Raw genomic sequence first — 15,350 nt, 5'->3', positions numbered from 1 at the left:
CACCCGCAGAGCCGGGCCTTGCCCTCATGGGGGGAAGAAAGGCAGCAAACAAGTGACCAAAAGCAATTGCGGATGGAAGCGAGAAGGGCTCTGCACCACAGAAGTGGGTGGGGCAGGGGCGGGCTGAGCGGGAGCGTCCCGATGGCATCGGGCAGGCTTCTCTCAGTGGTGACATTTAAGCTGGGGTAGAAAGAAGAGGAGGAGACCGGAAGGAAGGTTCCAGGTCTGAGCACAGACGATAGAGGCCTTCTTCCCCGGGGCAGGGGCTGGGCGTGGCGGGCCGTAGGGAGACGGGTCAGGATGTGTTGGAGAGTGTGTGACCCGGGAGTCCACAGACCCCGGTCCAGATCCACCTGTGTGACTCCGAGCTTCGTGTCCTCACAGATATGCACAGGGTGACAGGGAGTATGCACCTGGAAGGGGTTTGGAGCATTTAAGTGAGTTCATGCTGGTGGAAACTCCTTATGGCTCCTGACGCACAGACGGTCCTTCCCCCGTGCTGCTCCCACCTGACTGGAGGGGCCTGACCTTCTTGGACGCCTGTTCCTTGTGGCCGCGGGAGAGCAGCCCTTCCCCCAGCCTTGTTTAATTCAAACAGACTTTTATCAGGCACCTGCTTCGGGTCAGGTCCGGGACTGGGGATCTGGATCTGACCAAAACCAAGTGGCCTTGGGGAGCCCCTGTTCAAAGTGTGGGAGACAGACCCAGGCGTCTGCCGAGGTGGCACATGGCCAGGGTAGTCTTCCCTGCCCCCTGCTGCCCTCACCTTCCTGTGTCTGTCTCTCTATTGCACCTTTCGCCTCCTGAAGTCCTGTGTTTATTCCTGTACTGACTTCGCTACCGCCTCCCCGAAGCCCCGGTAGCACACGAGCTCTGCAGGGCTTGGTCTCCACACGCTCAAGCGGCTACCGCGGGGCAGGTGCTCAGGGACACGGCATGCAAAGTGCCGGCTGTAATGGGACCCTCTTCTCTCCCACTGCTGTCCCCACCACAGCCGCGACCACCTGCTCTGCCTGGACGGAGGGGGCGTGAAAGGCCTCGTCATCATCCAGCTCCTCATCGCCATTGAGAAGGCCTCGGGCGTCGCCACCAAGGACCTCTTCGACTGGGTGGCGGGGACCAGCACGGGGGGCATCCTGGCCCTGGCCATCCTGCACGGTGAGGGCAACCCCTGGGCTGCTGAGGCAGGACGGGCTGGGGCTGAGACCTGCCCTCAAATGGGGCCGAGTTTGTTCTCCGAGCTTTGCGGAGAACGTCATGGGGGAGGGGAGGGCCCATACGCCCTTCGGGGGGTGGCTGGGGTGTTGGGGTCTGAGGCTGGAAGGAGGAAAGGCTGGGGGGTGGGCTAGGGTGATGCCCACCCAGCGACAGAGGACAGAACTGGTTGCACTCTCAGCGTTGGGAGCATTTTTATACCGGTTGCCATGCCCCTGCAAGGCAGACACAGAAGGGCCTCAGAACTGCTGGAAATGAGGAAAAGCATTCTGAGGGTGGGTGGAGTTGGTGGCCTCAGGAATGAGGAATGTGACTTGGTGGGGTCACAAATGCCAGCGCCCTAGTCTGCACACGTCATTTTACCCGCACAGGGTAATGGAGGCCCTGGGGGGAGAGGTGACCCAAAGTCACACGGCCCACTGGAGGGCTTGCTGGGGCTAGGAGTCCCAAGGACGCCCATCCCAGCACTCCCCAGCGACACAGACAACCCACGCAGTTCGCTGTCATTACAACTTCCCAGAGGTGACGGGGCATTTTGTTTACTGGACAGACTGCTGGGTAGGCCTTGTCTCGTCTCGAGCCGTGTCTCCTTTATGGAGCTGTCTGGGCTGTGTGATGCTGCGTGTGGGGGGCCCCCTCCGACCGAGCTACCGCCCGGCGGGAATTGTCTCAGCATCCCTGACTGGGGATCCCTGCCTGGGTTGGGTTCCATGCCCTCCAACTCGTCCTGCAGATCTGAAGGCACCAGGAGAGGACCCTCCCCCTCCAGGACATCAAGGCCTTCGGGCCAGGCCTGTGCTGGGTGCTAGGCGTGCAGGGCTGAGTCAGGTGCACGCCCCACCTCAAGGAGCCCCGGGTCCCACGGGGGAGCCATAGGCATCCGGGTGTTCCCAGTGTGAGGAGGCCATGGCCCGGCACCCAGGGTGTGCGTGGGAGGGACATGGGGCACAGCCAGCCCAGGAGGTGACCTAGAGCAGCGTCCCGTGGGGCCCTGGGAGGAGGAGGATTATGTCGGCAAAGCTGCTGGGACTTCTGTCCCCTGGCCTCTGGGGTCCCGTGTCCCCTCTCTGGTCTTCCCTGAGAGAAGGGCCAGCTCAGGGCTGGCTTCCGCCCGGCTGGGCATGAGATCTGGGCGTGGAGCAGAGTGGGCGGAGGTTCTAGTTTCTCCTCCAGAAAGGGTCACTTCCTTCTTCAGGGGACATTTATCCCCCATGCAGGGTCTTCAGGCGCCCGGGGGCTATGGAAGGGATCTGAGAAGCCCTCCCCTCCGCAGCCCCCCGCTTGCACCCCTGGGCCGGCTGGGGCGTGCTGGGCAGCTTCTCCATACTGTGAGGTGCACCCTGCCCCTTGGAAGCTGTCTGTTCTCGCGGGACAGGGCTGGCCTTTCTACTCCACGGCAAATGGGGTGGATCTAGATTTATAAGCTTTTACACGTTCAGGACCCCTTCTTTAAAGAAAACATACAAATTACGAGTACAAGGTTAAGTGCCGAGCCTTGGAGCTGCTGAAGGGGGTTTCTGCCTGTGGGGGAAGTTGCGAGGACGGTCCCAGGAGCCCCAGCTTGGTTGGTGCTTTGGTAAATCTTCTTCCTCGCACCCCGCTGGTTCCTGTGCTCAGGCCCCGTCAGGGCAGCCCTCGCATCTCTCCCCACCTCCGACCCCCTTGTTCCTAGGCAAGTCCATGGCCTACATGCGTGGTGTGTACTTTCGCATGAAGGATGAGGTGTTCCAGGGCTCTCGGCCCTACGAGTCAGGGCCCCTGGAGGAGTTCCTGAAGCGGGAGTTTGGAGAGCACACCAAGATGACGGATGTCAAGAAACCCAAGTAAGCCTCCTCCCCCTCCTTTTCGGAAGCACAGCGGCTTTGGCCCCAGCCATGCACCCCGTCGGCTCTTCCTTGGAGCAGAGGACTCCCTGCCCTGGTGTGATTAAAGCTGAATGGGGGGCGGGGGGGCGGCTGGGGAACACAGGTGCAGAACACCCTCGACCCATGTCTGATGTTTTTCCACCCAGACAGCACATCCCTGGGTCAAAGGGGGTTGGTTCTCGTCCCTCACACACACACTTGCTGAGCACAGCTCTGCCCCCGGCACTGCCTGTGTGTGTGTGTGATGGGGTGATGCAACCATCAGGTGGGAAGGCTTACGATCTGGTTAGGAGATAAGTGACCTAAAAAAATGGCAGCCACGCAAGGCAGCATGTGCTTATTAAGAGGTCCCAGAAGAACCTTCAGCACCACCACTTCTTTGTAGTATTTATTTTCCATCCTGGAATTACATTATTGTCTGCCTAATGCCTGGCTCGCCTGCCAGACTGTGAGCTCCGTGAAGCAGGAACGTGACTGCCTTGTTTTTCTGTTGCCCCGGCATCTAGCACAGTGCCTGCCCCAGAGCAGACCCTTAAAAAGTGTTCAGCAACTGACTATCTGTGGAAGCAAGGGGGAGAAAGGACTGAGAACAAGGTGGTCAGGGAGGGCTTCCTGGAGGAAGTGAGGTGTAAGCGAACCCTGGAGAGTTGGGAGGATTTCTTTTCATAGTAAAGCTTTTTTTTTTTTTTCCATTTAATAATAACACATAGTCTTTTAAGAAAATTTGGAAGTTTTGGAAAGTAAAAAGAAGAGGAAAATATCCATGATTTATTAACAAAAAGTTAATGTTTTGAAAAATATTTTTTGTATATTTTATCCTAGACATTTTTTTTCTTTTCTATGGTGAAATAGAACATATATTTAGAAAAGGACATTAAACAGTTTCATGAATAATTCTAAAGCAGACACCCAGATATGACCACCAGCCAAGTCCAAAAGCCCCTTGAGTGTGTGCTGGCCCCCATCATAGCTCCTGCTTCCCTCCACCTCCCACGGAGGTAACCATTCTCCTGTGACCTGGATTTCCTGGACTTTCTGTCTAGTTTCGGCACCTGAATGCAGCCCTGAGCACGGTTCCGGTCCTGCCTGTCTCTGGGCTTGGACGGAATCCTTTTGTGTGTTATCCTTCCTTCTGTCAATGCCGCATTAGTCAGCATGGTCCCTACTGTTGGGTGAAGCTGTACTTCATTCATTCTCACGGCTCATATGACAATGCCCCCACGGCTTATTTCTCCAGATACCTTCAACGGGCACTTGGGTCGTTCCGTTTGGGCCTCTTGAGTCTGCACTGGACATCTTGGGACTTATCAGAAGACCCCGTGGGGCACATGCCTAGGAGTAGAGCTGCCAAGTCTGCTTGGCCTCAACCCTTAGATTCTGCCCAGCTGTTTTCCAAAGTGGTGGTTTCTATTTCCACTCCCATTAGCCATGTTTGAGAGTTCCTGGCACTCTGCGTTCTTGCTAATATTGGTTATTGTCAAACCAATTTAGCTTTACAACGTTTTTGTCTTTATAAATCTGGGGTGAAAGGTACTGTCTCTGTTGATTGGAATTTTCATCTTCCTGATTACTAGTGAGGTTGAACACCTTTTCATATGTTTAGAGACCATCTGCATTTCCTCTTTTATAAAGTTCCTGTTCAAGTGTTTTACCCATTTTGGGCACAATTGGGTTGTGTGTTGGGGGTTATGAGGCTTCTTAATTCTCTTTTTTATATTTTGAAAACTAGTCCTTTGATGGATTTCTTCTCCCACTCTAGGCTTGTCTTCACTCTCCTTATGGTGTTTTGTTGATGAGCAGATGTTCTTTTTTTTTTTTTTCCCGGTACACGGGCCTCTCACTGCTGTGGCCTCTCCCGTTGCGGAGCACAGGTTCCCGGACCGGGGCACGAACCCACGTCCCCTGCATCGGCAGGCGGACTCTCAACCACTGCGCCACCAGGGAAGCCCGAGCGGATGTTCTTAATGCAGGAGAATTTAGAAATGTTTTCCTTATTATGATTTGTGCTTCCTTAACTGGAGGCACAGAGCTGCTTTCCTGGGTCTCAGGTCGGGAAGCTCCCTCCATCTGCCTATCACGTTTAGGTCTTTTATCAACCTGGAGTTGATTTTTGTATCAGGAGAAATCCAATTTCCTGTTTTCCCCATGAATAACCAGTTTCCCCAGCCTCATCTGTTAAAAGTCTGTCTTTCCCTCCACATCGCAGGCCTTGCTTCCTAGTGGGTCCAGGGTCCTTCTTGGGTCTGTTTTTGACCACGGAGCCCTTATTCTGCAGTGTTTATAGCAAGTTTATAGCAGGGCTTCCCACCTTGTCCTTCTTCAGGACTATTGTTGGAGGCCCTTTAGAGAAGTAGTTAAGAGCATGTACCCTGAAGTTTCCTTTTCTCGAAAATGGGAATAATATACTGCCTGCTTCCTGGGGCTTACACGAGAAGTAAAAAAGTTGTGTTTATAAAGCACGTAAAAAGCACCTAGCACGTAGAAGTGCCGCATAAGATGTGGGTTACTTGTTGCTATTTGCGCTTCCATAGAGATTGTAGAATCAGACTGTCAGATTCTACAGAAAAGCAAATCCTGTTGGGATTTTGGTTGTGATTATATTGAATCTGTATGCTTTATTTTTTTCTTATTGAAGTATACTTGATTTACAATATTGTGTTTCTGGTGTACAGCAAAGTGATTCAGTTATACACACACACATGTATTCTTTTTCATACTCTTTTCCATTACGGTTGATTATAGGATATTGAATATAGTTCCTTGTGCTCTACAGTAGGACCTTGTTGTTTATCTATTATATATATAGGAGTTTTCTGTGAGCTTATTTAGGGGAGAATTGACATCTTAAAACACCAAGTCTTCCAATTAGGGAACATAGCAGAACATTCCATTTGTTGAAAGTTTGTCAGTACAGTTTTATAATTTTATCTATAGCAGTCTTACACACCTGTTATTTTTATTCTTTTTTTTTTTTTTTTTTTTTTGCGGTACGCGGGCCTCTCACTGCTGTGGCCTCTCCCGCTGCGGAGCACAGGCTCCGGACGCACAGGCTCAGCGGCCATGGCTCACGGGCGCAGCCGCTCCGCGGCATGTGGGATCTTCCCGGACCGGGGCACGAACCCGTGTCCCCTGCATCGGCAGGCGGACTCCCAACCACTGCGCCACCAGGGAAGCCCTCTCAGAATACTTTTTGCCTTGACTTTGTCTGATATTCATATAGTTATCCTAGCCTTCACTGGTTGTATCTGCATGTGGTGTGTCTGTGCTCGTGCTTTAATTCAGCCTTCTTGATCCCTGTGTTTTACGCGTCTCTCTTGTAAATAGCCTATAGCTGGACTTGTTCTTTATCTGATCCGTGCATTTAGTGTATTTATAGATTTTTATTGCATAGTAATATATTTAAGTTATTTAATTAGTTAAGTCTGTTTTAGCTGATTGGTTTGGCTATCAGAGCCTTCATATAGTTAATCTAATAGTTTATGTGGCTGGTCCATTTATACTTACATAATTACTCATATTTGGGGGACGACATATGCGATCCTATTTTGTTCCGTGTTTCTTGCCTTCTTTGGGATTTACTGAATAGTTTTAATCATTACGTTCCACCCCCAACCCAATAGTTTGAAATTTATGCACTCATTTCTGTTGTCTTTTTTTTTAGTGCGTATTATAGAAGTCTAAATTTAACTGATACCATTATCCCCCCTCAGATAATCAAGGATTTTTTTTTTTTAAAGAAAATTGCAGAAGAATTTGGACGGCACAAATCATTCTTTTTATTTTTTGAATTTTATTTTATTTATTTTTTATACTGCAGGTTCTTATTAGTTATCCATTTTATACATTACATATCTTAGTAGTTATCCATTTTATACATATCAGTGATTGTCAATCCCAATCTCCCAGTTCATCCCACCACCACCACCCACCCCCCGCTTTCCCCCCTTGGTGTACATACATTTGTTCTCTACATCTGTATCTATATTCTGCTTTGCAAACCGGTTCATCTGTACCATTTTTCTAGATTCCACATATATGCGTTAATATACGTTATTTGTTTTCCTCTTTCTGAGTTACTTCACTTGTATGACAGTCTCTAGGTCCATGCCATCTTATGGGAAAACCCAAACGAACTTTTTGGCCAACCCAATAATTACTTTTCTGAATTTTAAATCTATCTTGTTTTTTTAAAACCTCACAAGATATTGTTTTTTGAAGTTGATGTTTATTTATATTTATCTAGTGGTGAGCTGGGAAACCAGATCTCTAGGGGGATAAAACCCTGGTTTTTAGTGTTTGCCAATTCCCATGGTGTAAATACCCCCACCATGGCTGATTTCAAGCTACCAACAGTTTAACAACCAGCTCGTGAGATTTAGCAACAGGTTCTCACAAGCCAGTGTGAGCTGGCTCCAGCTCATGCATGTGTGTATGTGTATGAGTATGCGCATGTGTGTGTGTATGTATACATGTGTATCACTTCTTTGCTTTACAGTCTTTCCTGTGACCACCTTCCTCCTGCCTAAAGTACCTTCTTTTGCCTTTCCCATAGAGATGGTCTGCTGGTAGTGAATTCTCCACTAGCAGAGTTGTTTGAAAATAAGTTTATTTCACTCTCATCATTTGAAACTAGTTGTATTTCACCCTTATCAGTTGAACATTCTTTTATTTCTCTCTTATTCTCGTTGAGTATAGAATTCTAGGCTGGTGATTTTCTTGTAGAACAAGAAAGATATCATTCTATGCCTTTTAGCATCCATTGTTACACTTGCAGTCAATTTCAATTTAACTCTTACTCCTTTGAAAGTAAGTAGTCTTTTTTCCTCCGGCTGCTTTTATTGATGTGTTGGTTTATTTGTTTTTGGTGCTCTGCAGCTGCACTAAGATATATCTAGTTATGAATTCCTTCTAATTTATCCTGCATGGGATTTGTTGGCCTTCTTAAATCTTTGGATTCATGTCTTTCTTCAGTTCTGGAAGCCTGAGTCATTATCGGTTCAACCTTGCCTCTGCCTGATTTTCTCTTGCCTCTCCTTCTGGAACTCCAGTTGAAAATGTTAGAGCTTTTCTGTCTTTCATGTCTTTTAACTTCTCCTGTATATTCTTTCATTTTATCTCTCTGCATTGCATTCTGGATAATTTCTTCTTACCTATTTTCCAATTCACTAATTCTGTCTTTAACTTTATCTGATTTTCCATTTAACCTGTTCATTGAGTTTTTATTTATTTATTTATTTAAATTTCTAGAAGTACTCTTTGTTTTTTTCTTCAGATCTTCTAGGTCATTACTTATAGTTTTCTATTCCCTGAAAATATTATCAAGCTTGTGTTTGATGTCTTTCAACGTTGTAAGCATAGCTGGGTTTTTTTTTTATATAATTTTATTTTATTTATTTATTTTTGGCTGCATTGGGTCTTCATTGCTGCACGTGGGCGTTCTCTAGTTGCTGCGAGCGGGGGCTACTCTTCGTTGCAGTGCATGGGCTTCTTGGCACGCGGGCTCAGTAGCTGTGGTTCGCAGGCTCTAGAGCGCAGGCTCAGTAGTTGTGGTGCATGGGCTTAATTGCTCCACAGCATGTGGGATCTTCCCGGACCAGGGCTCAAACCCGTGTCCCCTGCATTGGCAGGTGGATTCTTAACCACTGTGCCACCAGGGAAGTCCCAAGCATAGCTGTTTTACAGTCTTTGTTTGAGGATTCAAATAACTGCTGTCTATGTAGGTATGTGTTGTTTCTGCTTATTTTTACTCATGGTGTTTTATTTCTTGACGCCCCCCCACCTGTTTTGGAACTGTGTGGTACTCCTTAGTGTTGAGAAATATGTGCAGATTCTGTGAAGCCTAGAGTGAGGGTATCTTCTCCAGAGTGTCTTATGTTGTATCCTCCAGGTACCCATGTACAGTAGCATCTAGGGTCACTGTAACTAAATTCTTGGCATGAAGGTTTTGGAACTTCCCCCCAGGTGATGAGAATTTAGACTGCAGATCTGCAGGAGGGTTAGTTTGTGGTTATACATTTTCAGGGATTTTTTTTTTTCTCCTTTCTTTGTTTAATGCCAGCCAACTTTACTCACAGCCTCCAGGCGTGGGAAAGGGGCAGGTTTATTTCTGGTTTAACCCTTATCCAAGAAGGTAGCCCTTTGGGATTACAATCTAATGTGGGGAGGGTCTCCCATTAGATCCCTAACCTATATGCTATATGCACACCTAACAGACTACAGTACAGTGTAACATAACTTTTCTTTTTTTTTTTTTTTATTATTTTTTGCGATACACCGGCCTCTCACTGTTGTGGCCTCTCCCGTTGCGGAGCACAGGCTCCGGACGCGCAGGCTCAGCGGCCATGGCTCACGGGCCCAGCCGCTCCGCGGCATGTGGGATCTTCCCGGACCGGGGCACGAACCCGCGTCCCCTGCATCGGCAGGCAGACTCTCAACCACCGCGCCACCAGGGAAGCCCCTTCTGTGCTTTGAAGATCAAAAAAAATTTTTTTCCAGCATTTAGTTTTTTGTTCATTGAGAGGTATGTTCAAATAACCTTTCCACAAGATTCTTAGAGGTGGAAAACTAATCTTTTTTTCCCATGCGTAGTTTTTGTTCCCTTTTCTTTATATTTTTCATTGTAACAAACACCTTTCTGTGTTAGTCTCAGCTCCTTGCTAGTGTAATTTGAAATGGCTGCAAAACATTCCATTGTTTAGGCACTCCCTCCTATTATTTCCATGTAGAGTATTCACTTTTCACTGTAATAAATTACACTGCATGAATAGCCTTAAACAAAAAGCTTTCATTGTAACCAAGGTTGTTCCCTTAGGCTGGACTTTCCAAAACGGAATTCCCAGATCAAAGAGCCAGGACAGGTCTTCCCTGGTAGCGTAGTGGTTAAGAATCTGCCTGCCAGTGCAGGGGACACGGGTTCAAGCCCTGGTCCAGGAAGATCGCACATGCCGCAGAGCGGCTGGGACTGTGCGCCACAACTACTGAGCCTGTGCTCTAGAGCCCACAAGCCACAACTACTGAACCCGCGTGCCACAACTACTGAAGCCCGCGCGTGCCTAGAGCCCATGCTCCGGAACAAGAGAAGCCACCGCAATGAGAAGCCTGTGCACCTCAACGAAGAGTAGCCCCCACTCGCCGCAAATAGAGAAAGCCCTCATGCAGCAACAAAGACCCAACACAGCCAAAAATAAAGAAAGAAAATAAATTTTTTAAAAAAGAGCCAGGACATTTGTAAAGGTCTGAATACATATTAGTTTCCAAGGGGGCTGTGTCAGTCTACACTCCCCTCGGTATTTAAGGATGTCTGAGTCTCTTGAGACAGTTAGGAGTCTTCTTTAATAGGTTGTAGACACACATGGTAGAACACTGATTAGGTATCAGAGGTGACATGCTGAAAAGTCTCCCCCGACTCCTGTCCTGGAGCTACAGCCCGCAAGCAGTCCCCTGTCCCAGAGGCAGCTCACTGTTGCCAGGTTCTGCACATGGGTCCTTCCAGAGTTACCCTCTGACCAAGCAAATAGGTACATAGGGTCTTTGGGGGTTTCTTTTTAAATAACTGGTGGCATATTATACACACTGTCCTGAACCTTGCTTTTTCCACTTAAATATAAACCTTGGCGCTCACCATCCATCAGTACATGAAGCAATACCTCAGCCGTTCTCCAGCGACACAGACCCCACTGCGCAGAGGAGCCACGGAGCATGAACCGTCCCACTGGTGGACATTTAGTTGTTTCCAGTCGTTTGATTTAATGCCATTAATAGCCTAGTGTGTGCCTATCTCCCCGCACATGTGGGAGTGTCTTAGGATGGGTTCCCAGAAGTAGGAATGCTGAGTTTAAGAATTAGCGCGTCGGTGGTTTGGACAAAAATTGCCAAAGGTGGATTGTCCAGGGCGGATGGGTCAGTGGCTTCATTGTCCTGCTCCTTGTTTCTCTCCAGGGTGATGCTGACAGGGACACTGTCCGACCGGCAGCCGGCTGAGCTCCACCTCTTCCGGAATTATGAGGCTCCGGAGTGTGTACGGGAGCCTCGTATTGGCCAGAACGTTAACCTAAAGCCTCCACCTCAACCCTCAGGTTAAAACCATGTTCGATGCATCTGTGGGAAGCGATTGGCCCGAGAGGCTGCAGGTTGGTGGGTGGGAGTCGCAAGCTTGCTGCCAGGCACCCCCAGCCCACCACCATCCCACCCATTGCCCTGGTCTTCCCTCCCAAGGGTATCAGCTGAGGGTCGGCAGAGCCAGGGAGCCATCAGGCCTCGGGCAGGCTGCACCCTGCCTTCCACCAGGATGGCGGGGCCAGACAGCATGGCCTGTCGGTCCTGCTTCTGAAGAGTCCCCAGCCTCGCCCTCTTCCCACAGTGCCATGTGCACACGTACACACACACACCCTTAGATCTGAAACGCACATCTCTTGTGCCACTGGGCCCCCTCCTCCCCCACCCGCAGAGCAGCTGGTGTGGCGGGCAGCCCGGAGCAGTGGGGCAGCCCCCACCTACTTCCGGCCCAACGGGCGCTTCCTGGATGGCGGGCTGCTGGCCAACAACCCCACGCTGGACGCCATGACGGAGATCCATGAGTACAACCAGGACTTGATCCGCAAGGTGAGAGCCACCTCGGGTTGGAGGGGCTGGAACTGACCGCCCACAGCGGCCTCTCCCGTTTCTGCAAACCTTGACTGTACTCTGGGCTGACTCCTGGGAGAGCAAATGGCTTTTCTTCATGCATTCATTCATTTGTGCACTTAACAGCAATTTTATGTCGCACTCGAACCTGCCTGATTGGTGGTGTCTGCCCAAAGCACTGTGCTAAGAGGGATTCTGAGGCCCAATCCGGACTAGGTGGGGAAGGGTGTTATGATCAATTAACAGCATCTGCTGTTTGTGGGGAGGACAGCATGCATACCAGTATGTGCCAGTTTACAGGCCTAGCCACGCTGCCCGGCCTGGAGACACACGCTTGGGGAGCTCACATTCAGGGGAGACAGTCCATAAACAAGGACACATCCATCCGAGTGTTTTAGGTGCTGTGACAGAGAACTGTGCAGGGGCCCAGGAGCATCACCCCTGCTGAGAGACATGAGGGCTCAGAAAGGGCTCACAGAGGAGGGGAGCCCATGCTGAGGCCTTTGGGGATGGGGCAGTGCAGAGTCAGTGACCGTGAGGAAGAGAAGCGGCCCTCAGCCCGAGGAGCTTCCTGCAGAGGTGGGCGAGGCCCACTCAGGTTAGGAGAAGCAGTGTGGTGTGGGGGCCTCTGGGTCTGGGGCCTGTCTCTGCCCGTGCTTCACTTCAACCACTGCCTAGGACTGTTGATAGTACCTGCCTGGGGACTGTCGTGAGGCTTCCGTGGCCTCTTATCTGTGAAGTATTCAGAACAGCGCCTGACCTTGAGTGTGCCGCATCCTTGTTGGCTGTAGTTGTCACTGCGGTCATCACCAAGCCCCTGGTGAAACCGCAGGTGGCAGGGAGGTGAGCGCTCTCTAGGGGCCAGATGTGGAAGGACAGGCTTCCTGGAGGAAGAAGGAATCAGTGAGAGACTGTGGGATGGGGAAGGGTGCTCAAACATCACTCGTCTGAGTGCATGGGGAGCCTGGGTAGGTGGGTTGCCAAGGTCGCCCAGAAGATTGGCAGGAGAACTTGTTCTGAAGCAAAATAGAGGCAGCACAGGCTGTGCTTCTGCCACAGGAGGCCTGTACTCCTCTTCACAATCCCCCAGGGAGCCTCTCTCTTACCCCTGGGTGCCCCCGATCTGTGGGGCAGGCCTCCTCTCACCTGTCCTGTCCCAACAGGGTCAGGGCAACAAGGTGAAGAAACTCTCCGTTGTCGTCTCCTTGGGGACAGGGAGGTCCCCGCAGGTGCCTGTGACCTGTGTGGACGTCTTCCGTCCCAGCAGCCCCTGGGAACTGGCCAAGACTGTTTTTGGGGCCAAGGAACTGGGCAAGATGGTGGTGGAATGTGTGAGTATGGGCCCCTCCCCAGGCACGCTTCCCTCGGGATCTCAGCCCCAGGATGAGGCTTCCCGTGGGACCCTGGGTGTCATGGGGATGGCAGGGCTCTGTTGACCCTCCTCAGCCAGCTCGGGGCAGGGGCGTTCCCCTTCCCCTGTAGCGTCTCAATGCTGGCAGGGACCTTCGGTGACCACCTCCAGTGGGATTTTCAAGCATTTTTAGCTGTGGATTTCTTCCTTCAAACACAGCCCATGTGGAAGCCCAGAATGTCAGATGGACAAAAGCTAAGGGGGCAGGGAGCTGGAGGCCTGTCCACTCAGCCCCTCCACGCTCACTGACCCTGAACGCTGCCGAGCCACCCGTCAAAGCCACAGACCGTGCCCCCTGCATGGCTGGGACAGTCACTGCAGCCCAGGAAGGGGGATTTGCCTTAGGTCACTCTGCTGATAGGGGGCTAAGCCAACCTGGAACCTGGGGACCCCAGGCAGGGGCTGTGTGTGCGGTGTGCGCTGGGCGCTCACAGAGGCTGCTTCTCACCAGTGCACAGATCCGGACGGGCGGGCCGTGGACCGGGCCCGGGCCTGGTGCGAGATGGTTGGCATCCAGTACTTCAGGTGAGGGCTCTGCTGGCCCCAGTCCCCAGCCTGGACTTTCCCTTTCCCCAAGGAGGTGCTGTGTGTCCCGAGTCCGCCCCAGTCCTAGCCCTTGTCCCCTACCCAGGCCGAGTGTCCTGGGGGTGACCCCTCCTCCTTGATCCGGACAGACTGAGTCCCCAGCTGGGGACAGACATCATGCTGGACGAGGTCAATGACACGGTGCTGGTCAACGCCCTCTGGCAGACTGAGGTCTACATCTACGAGCACCGGGAGCAGTTCCAGGAGCTCATCCAGCTGCTGCTCTCCCCGTGAGGCCGCCGGGCCCCCAGCTGTCCCCAGGCCCAGCTGGGAGGCGGGGCAGAGCCAGGCCCAGGCGGCTCTGTGTCCACAGCCCCGGCCTAGCGGGGCACGGGGCTTCCTGCGTAAGGCTGGTCCTCAGGCCTCTCTCCCGCTCTGTCCCCGCCTGCTGGCTCTTTGTGTCTTTCCAGCTTAGGAAGCCTCAGGCCTCACTCAGGCTGCTCCCTGACCCCCAAGGTGGCTCAAACACTAAGGCCTCCCAGAGGGCCCCAGGTTCTTCCCGGGCCCCTGGAGCTGCAGAGACCCCTTCTACCCTCTGCCCTCTCCGCTGGGGGTGGAGCCAGAGAAGCGGGCCATCACCACCCCATTGGGAGGGAAAACCTAGGAGTGGGGTGTCCCATTCGACTTTGCCCCTCCGCGCACCCCAGCCGCCCGCCCACGAGCTCTCCTCAGCTCTCAAAGGTCGCTCCTGTGACTTAAGTTATTCTTCCCGACAGAAAGTGGTTTATGACTGGAGAGGGGCTCCAGGGACTGCCCCAAACTGTGAAATAAATGGTTCAATTCTGGTTTGCCTGTGTTGTGTGCACTGTGGTGTGAGTGCCCCCGCCCCCCGCCAGCCCCCCTCAGCCTTGACCTTCAGCCTTGGCTGTCACCTGCCTGTGCCCACGCAGACGGATGGAAGCTCTGGTCCCCAGGCTCCGCGGGCCAGGGACACCTCTCCTCTTCAGGCCTCCGCAAATCAGGGCCTGAGGGTGTGCAGAGGCGGCCGCCAGGCCCACCTGCCCCACGGTGGAGGGCGAGGGAGAGCCCCACTTGCCAGAGGAGGGGATGAGACCCAGAGAGGGCAGGGGGCTCGGGCACCGTCACACAGCAAGCGACCAGGGCCAGAGCGTGCCCGCAGGTCTGTGCGACTCCAGGGTTTGTGCTGTCCCGTCTCTGGGTGGGCGGCAGCGGGCGTAGGAGCCTCAGCCCCTGGGCTGCAGGTCTGAGGGGCTCAGGGTAGAGAGGGGGCCTGAGAACAGTGACGAGCCGTGGGTGACTTCCGCCTGCAGGGACGGACTTCCAGGGAGGGTCCAGGGGTGGTCACTGCACAGCTCGAGCCCAGTAGGGTGGGCACTGTCCAGTGTAGGCAGGTGGGAGGGCAGGGGTCCCCCAGAGCTAGGGGTCCCTGCTGGCCTGGGAAAGGCTCTTCCTTGAAGAGGAGGTGACCCAGGAGAGTGGCCATCCACGCGTGCCCACCGGTCCGCGGCTCAGAGGGGTAAATAATTGAAGCGCAGGTCACACGAACCCGCCCGCGTCACAGAATGCCTTCCCCGCCGGGTCTGGTTACGCCCCAGATCGCATTCTGACATCCCTGGCTGGTGAATAATTAAGCTGCCACCTCCTCCTTGGCCAGCCCTCCATCTCCGGGTCCCACTCTGCAGCCTCCTTCA

At 52.3% G+C, this 15,350-nt stretch overlaps 1 protein-coding gene across 4 annotated transcripts in view; it reads left to right on the top strand.

Moving 5' to 3' along the window:
- Positions 1 to 14,448, top strand: part of PLA2G6 (phospholipase A2 group VI) — a 51,281-nt gene extending 36,833 nt beyond the window's left edge. For 3 of the 4 annotated variants that reach the window (XM_082665066.1, XM_082665067.1, XM_082665069.1), the window contains exons 10-16: positions 995 to 1,158; positions 2,888 to 3,038; positions 11,019 to 11,155; positions 11,527 to 11,681; positions 12,866 to 13,033; positions 13,565 to 13,638; positions 13,788 to 14,448. In XM_082665066.1, the coding sequence (XP_082521192.1) occupies positions 995 to 1,158; positions 2,888 to 3,038; positions 11,019 to 11,155; positions 11,527 to 11,681; positions 12,866 to 13,033; positions 13,565 to 13,638; positions 13,788 to 13,932 (994 nt within the window). In that variant the 3' untranslated portion in view covers positions 13,933 to 14,448. The other variant, XM_082665068.1, reaches the window with a different exon arrangement.
- Positions 14,449 to 15,350: the final 902 nt, after the last annotated feature.

This window comes from Grampus griseus, assembly GCF_964374135.1.
Source record: "Grampus griseus genome assembly, chromosome: 11".
Classification (NCBI taxonomy): Eukaryota; Metazoa; Chordata; class Mammalia; order Artiodactyla; family Delphinidae; genus Grampus; species Grampus griseus.
The sequence above is the reverse complement of the archived record's forward strand: the minus strand, read 5'-3'. Positions and strand labels throughout refer to the sequence as shown.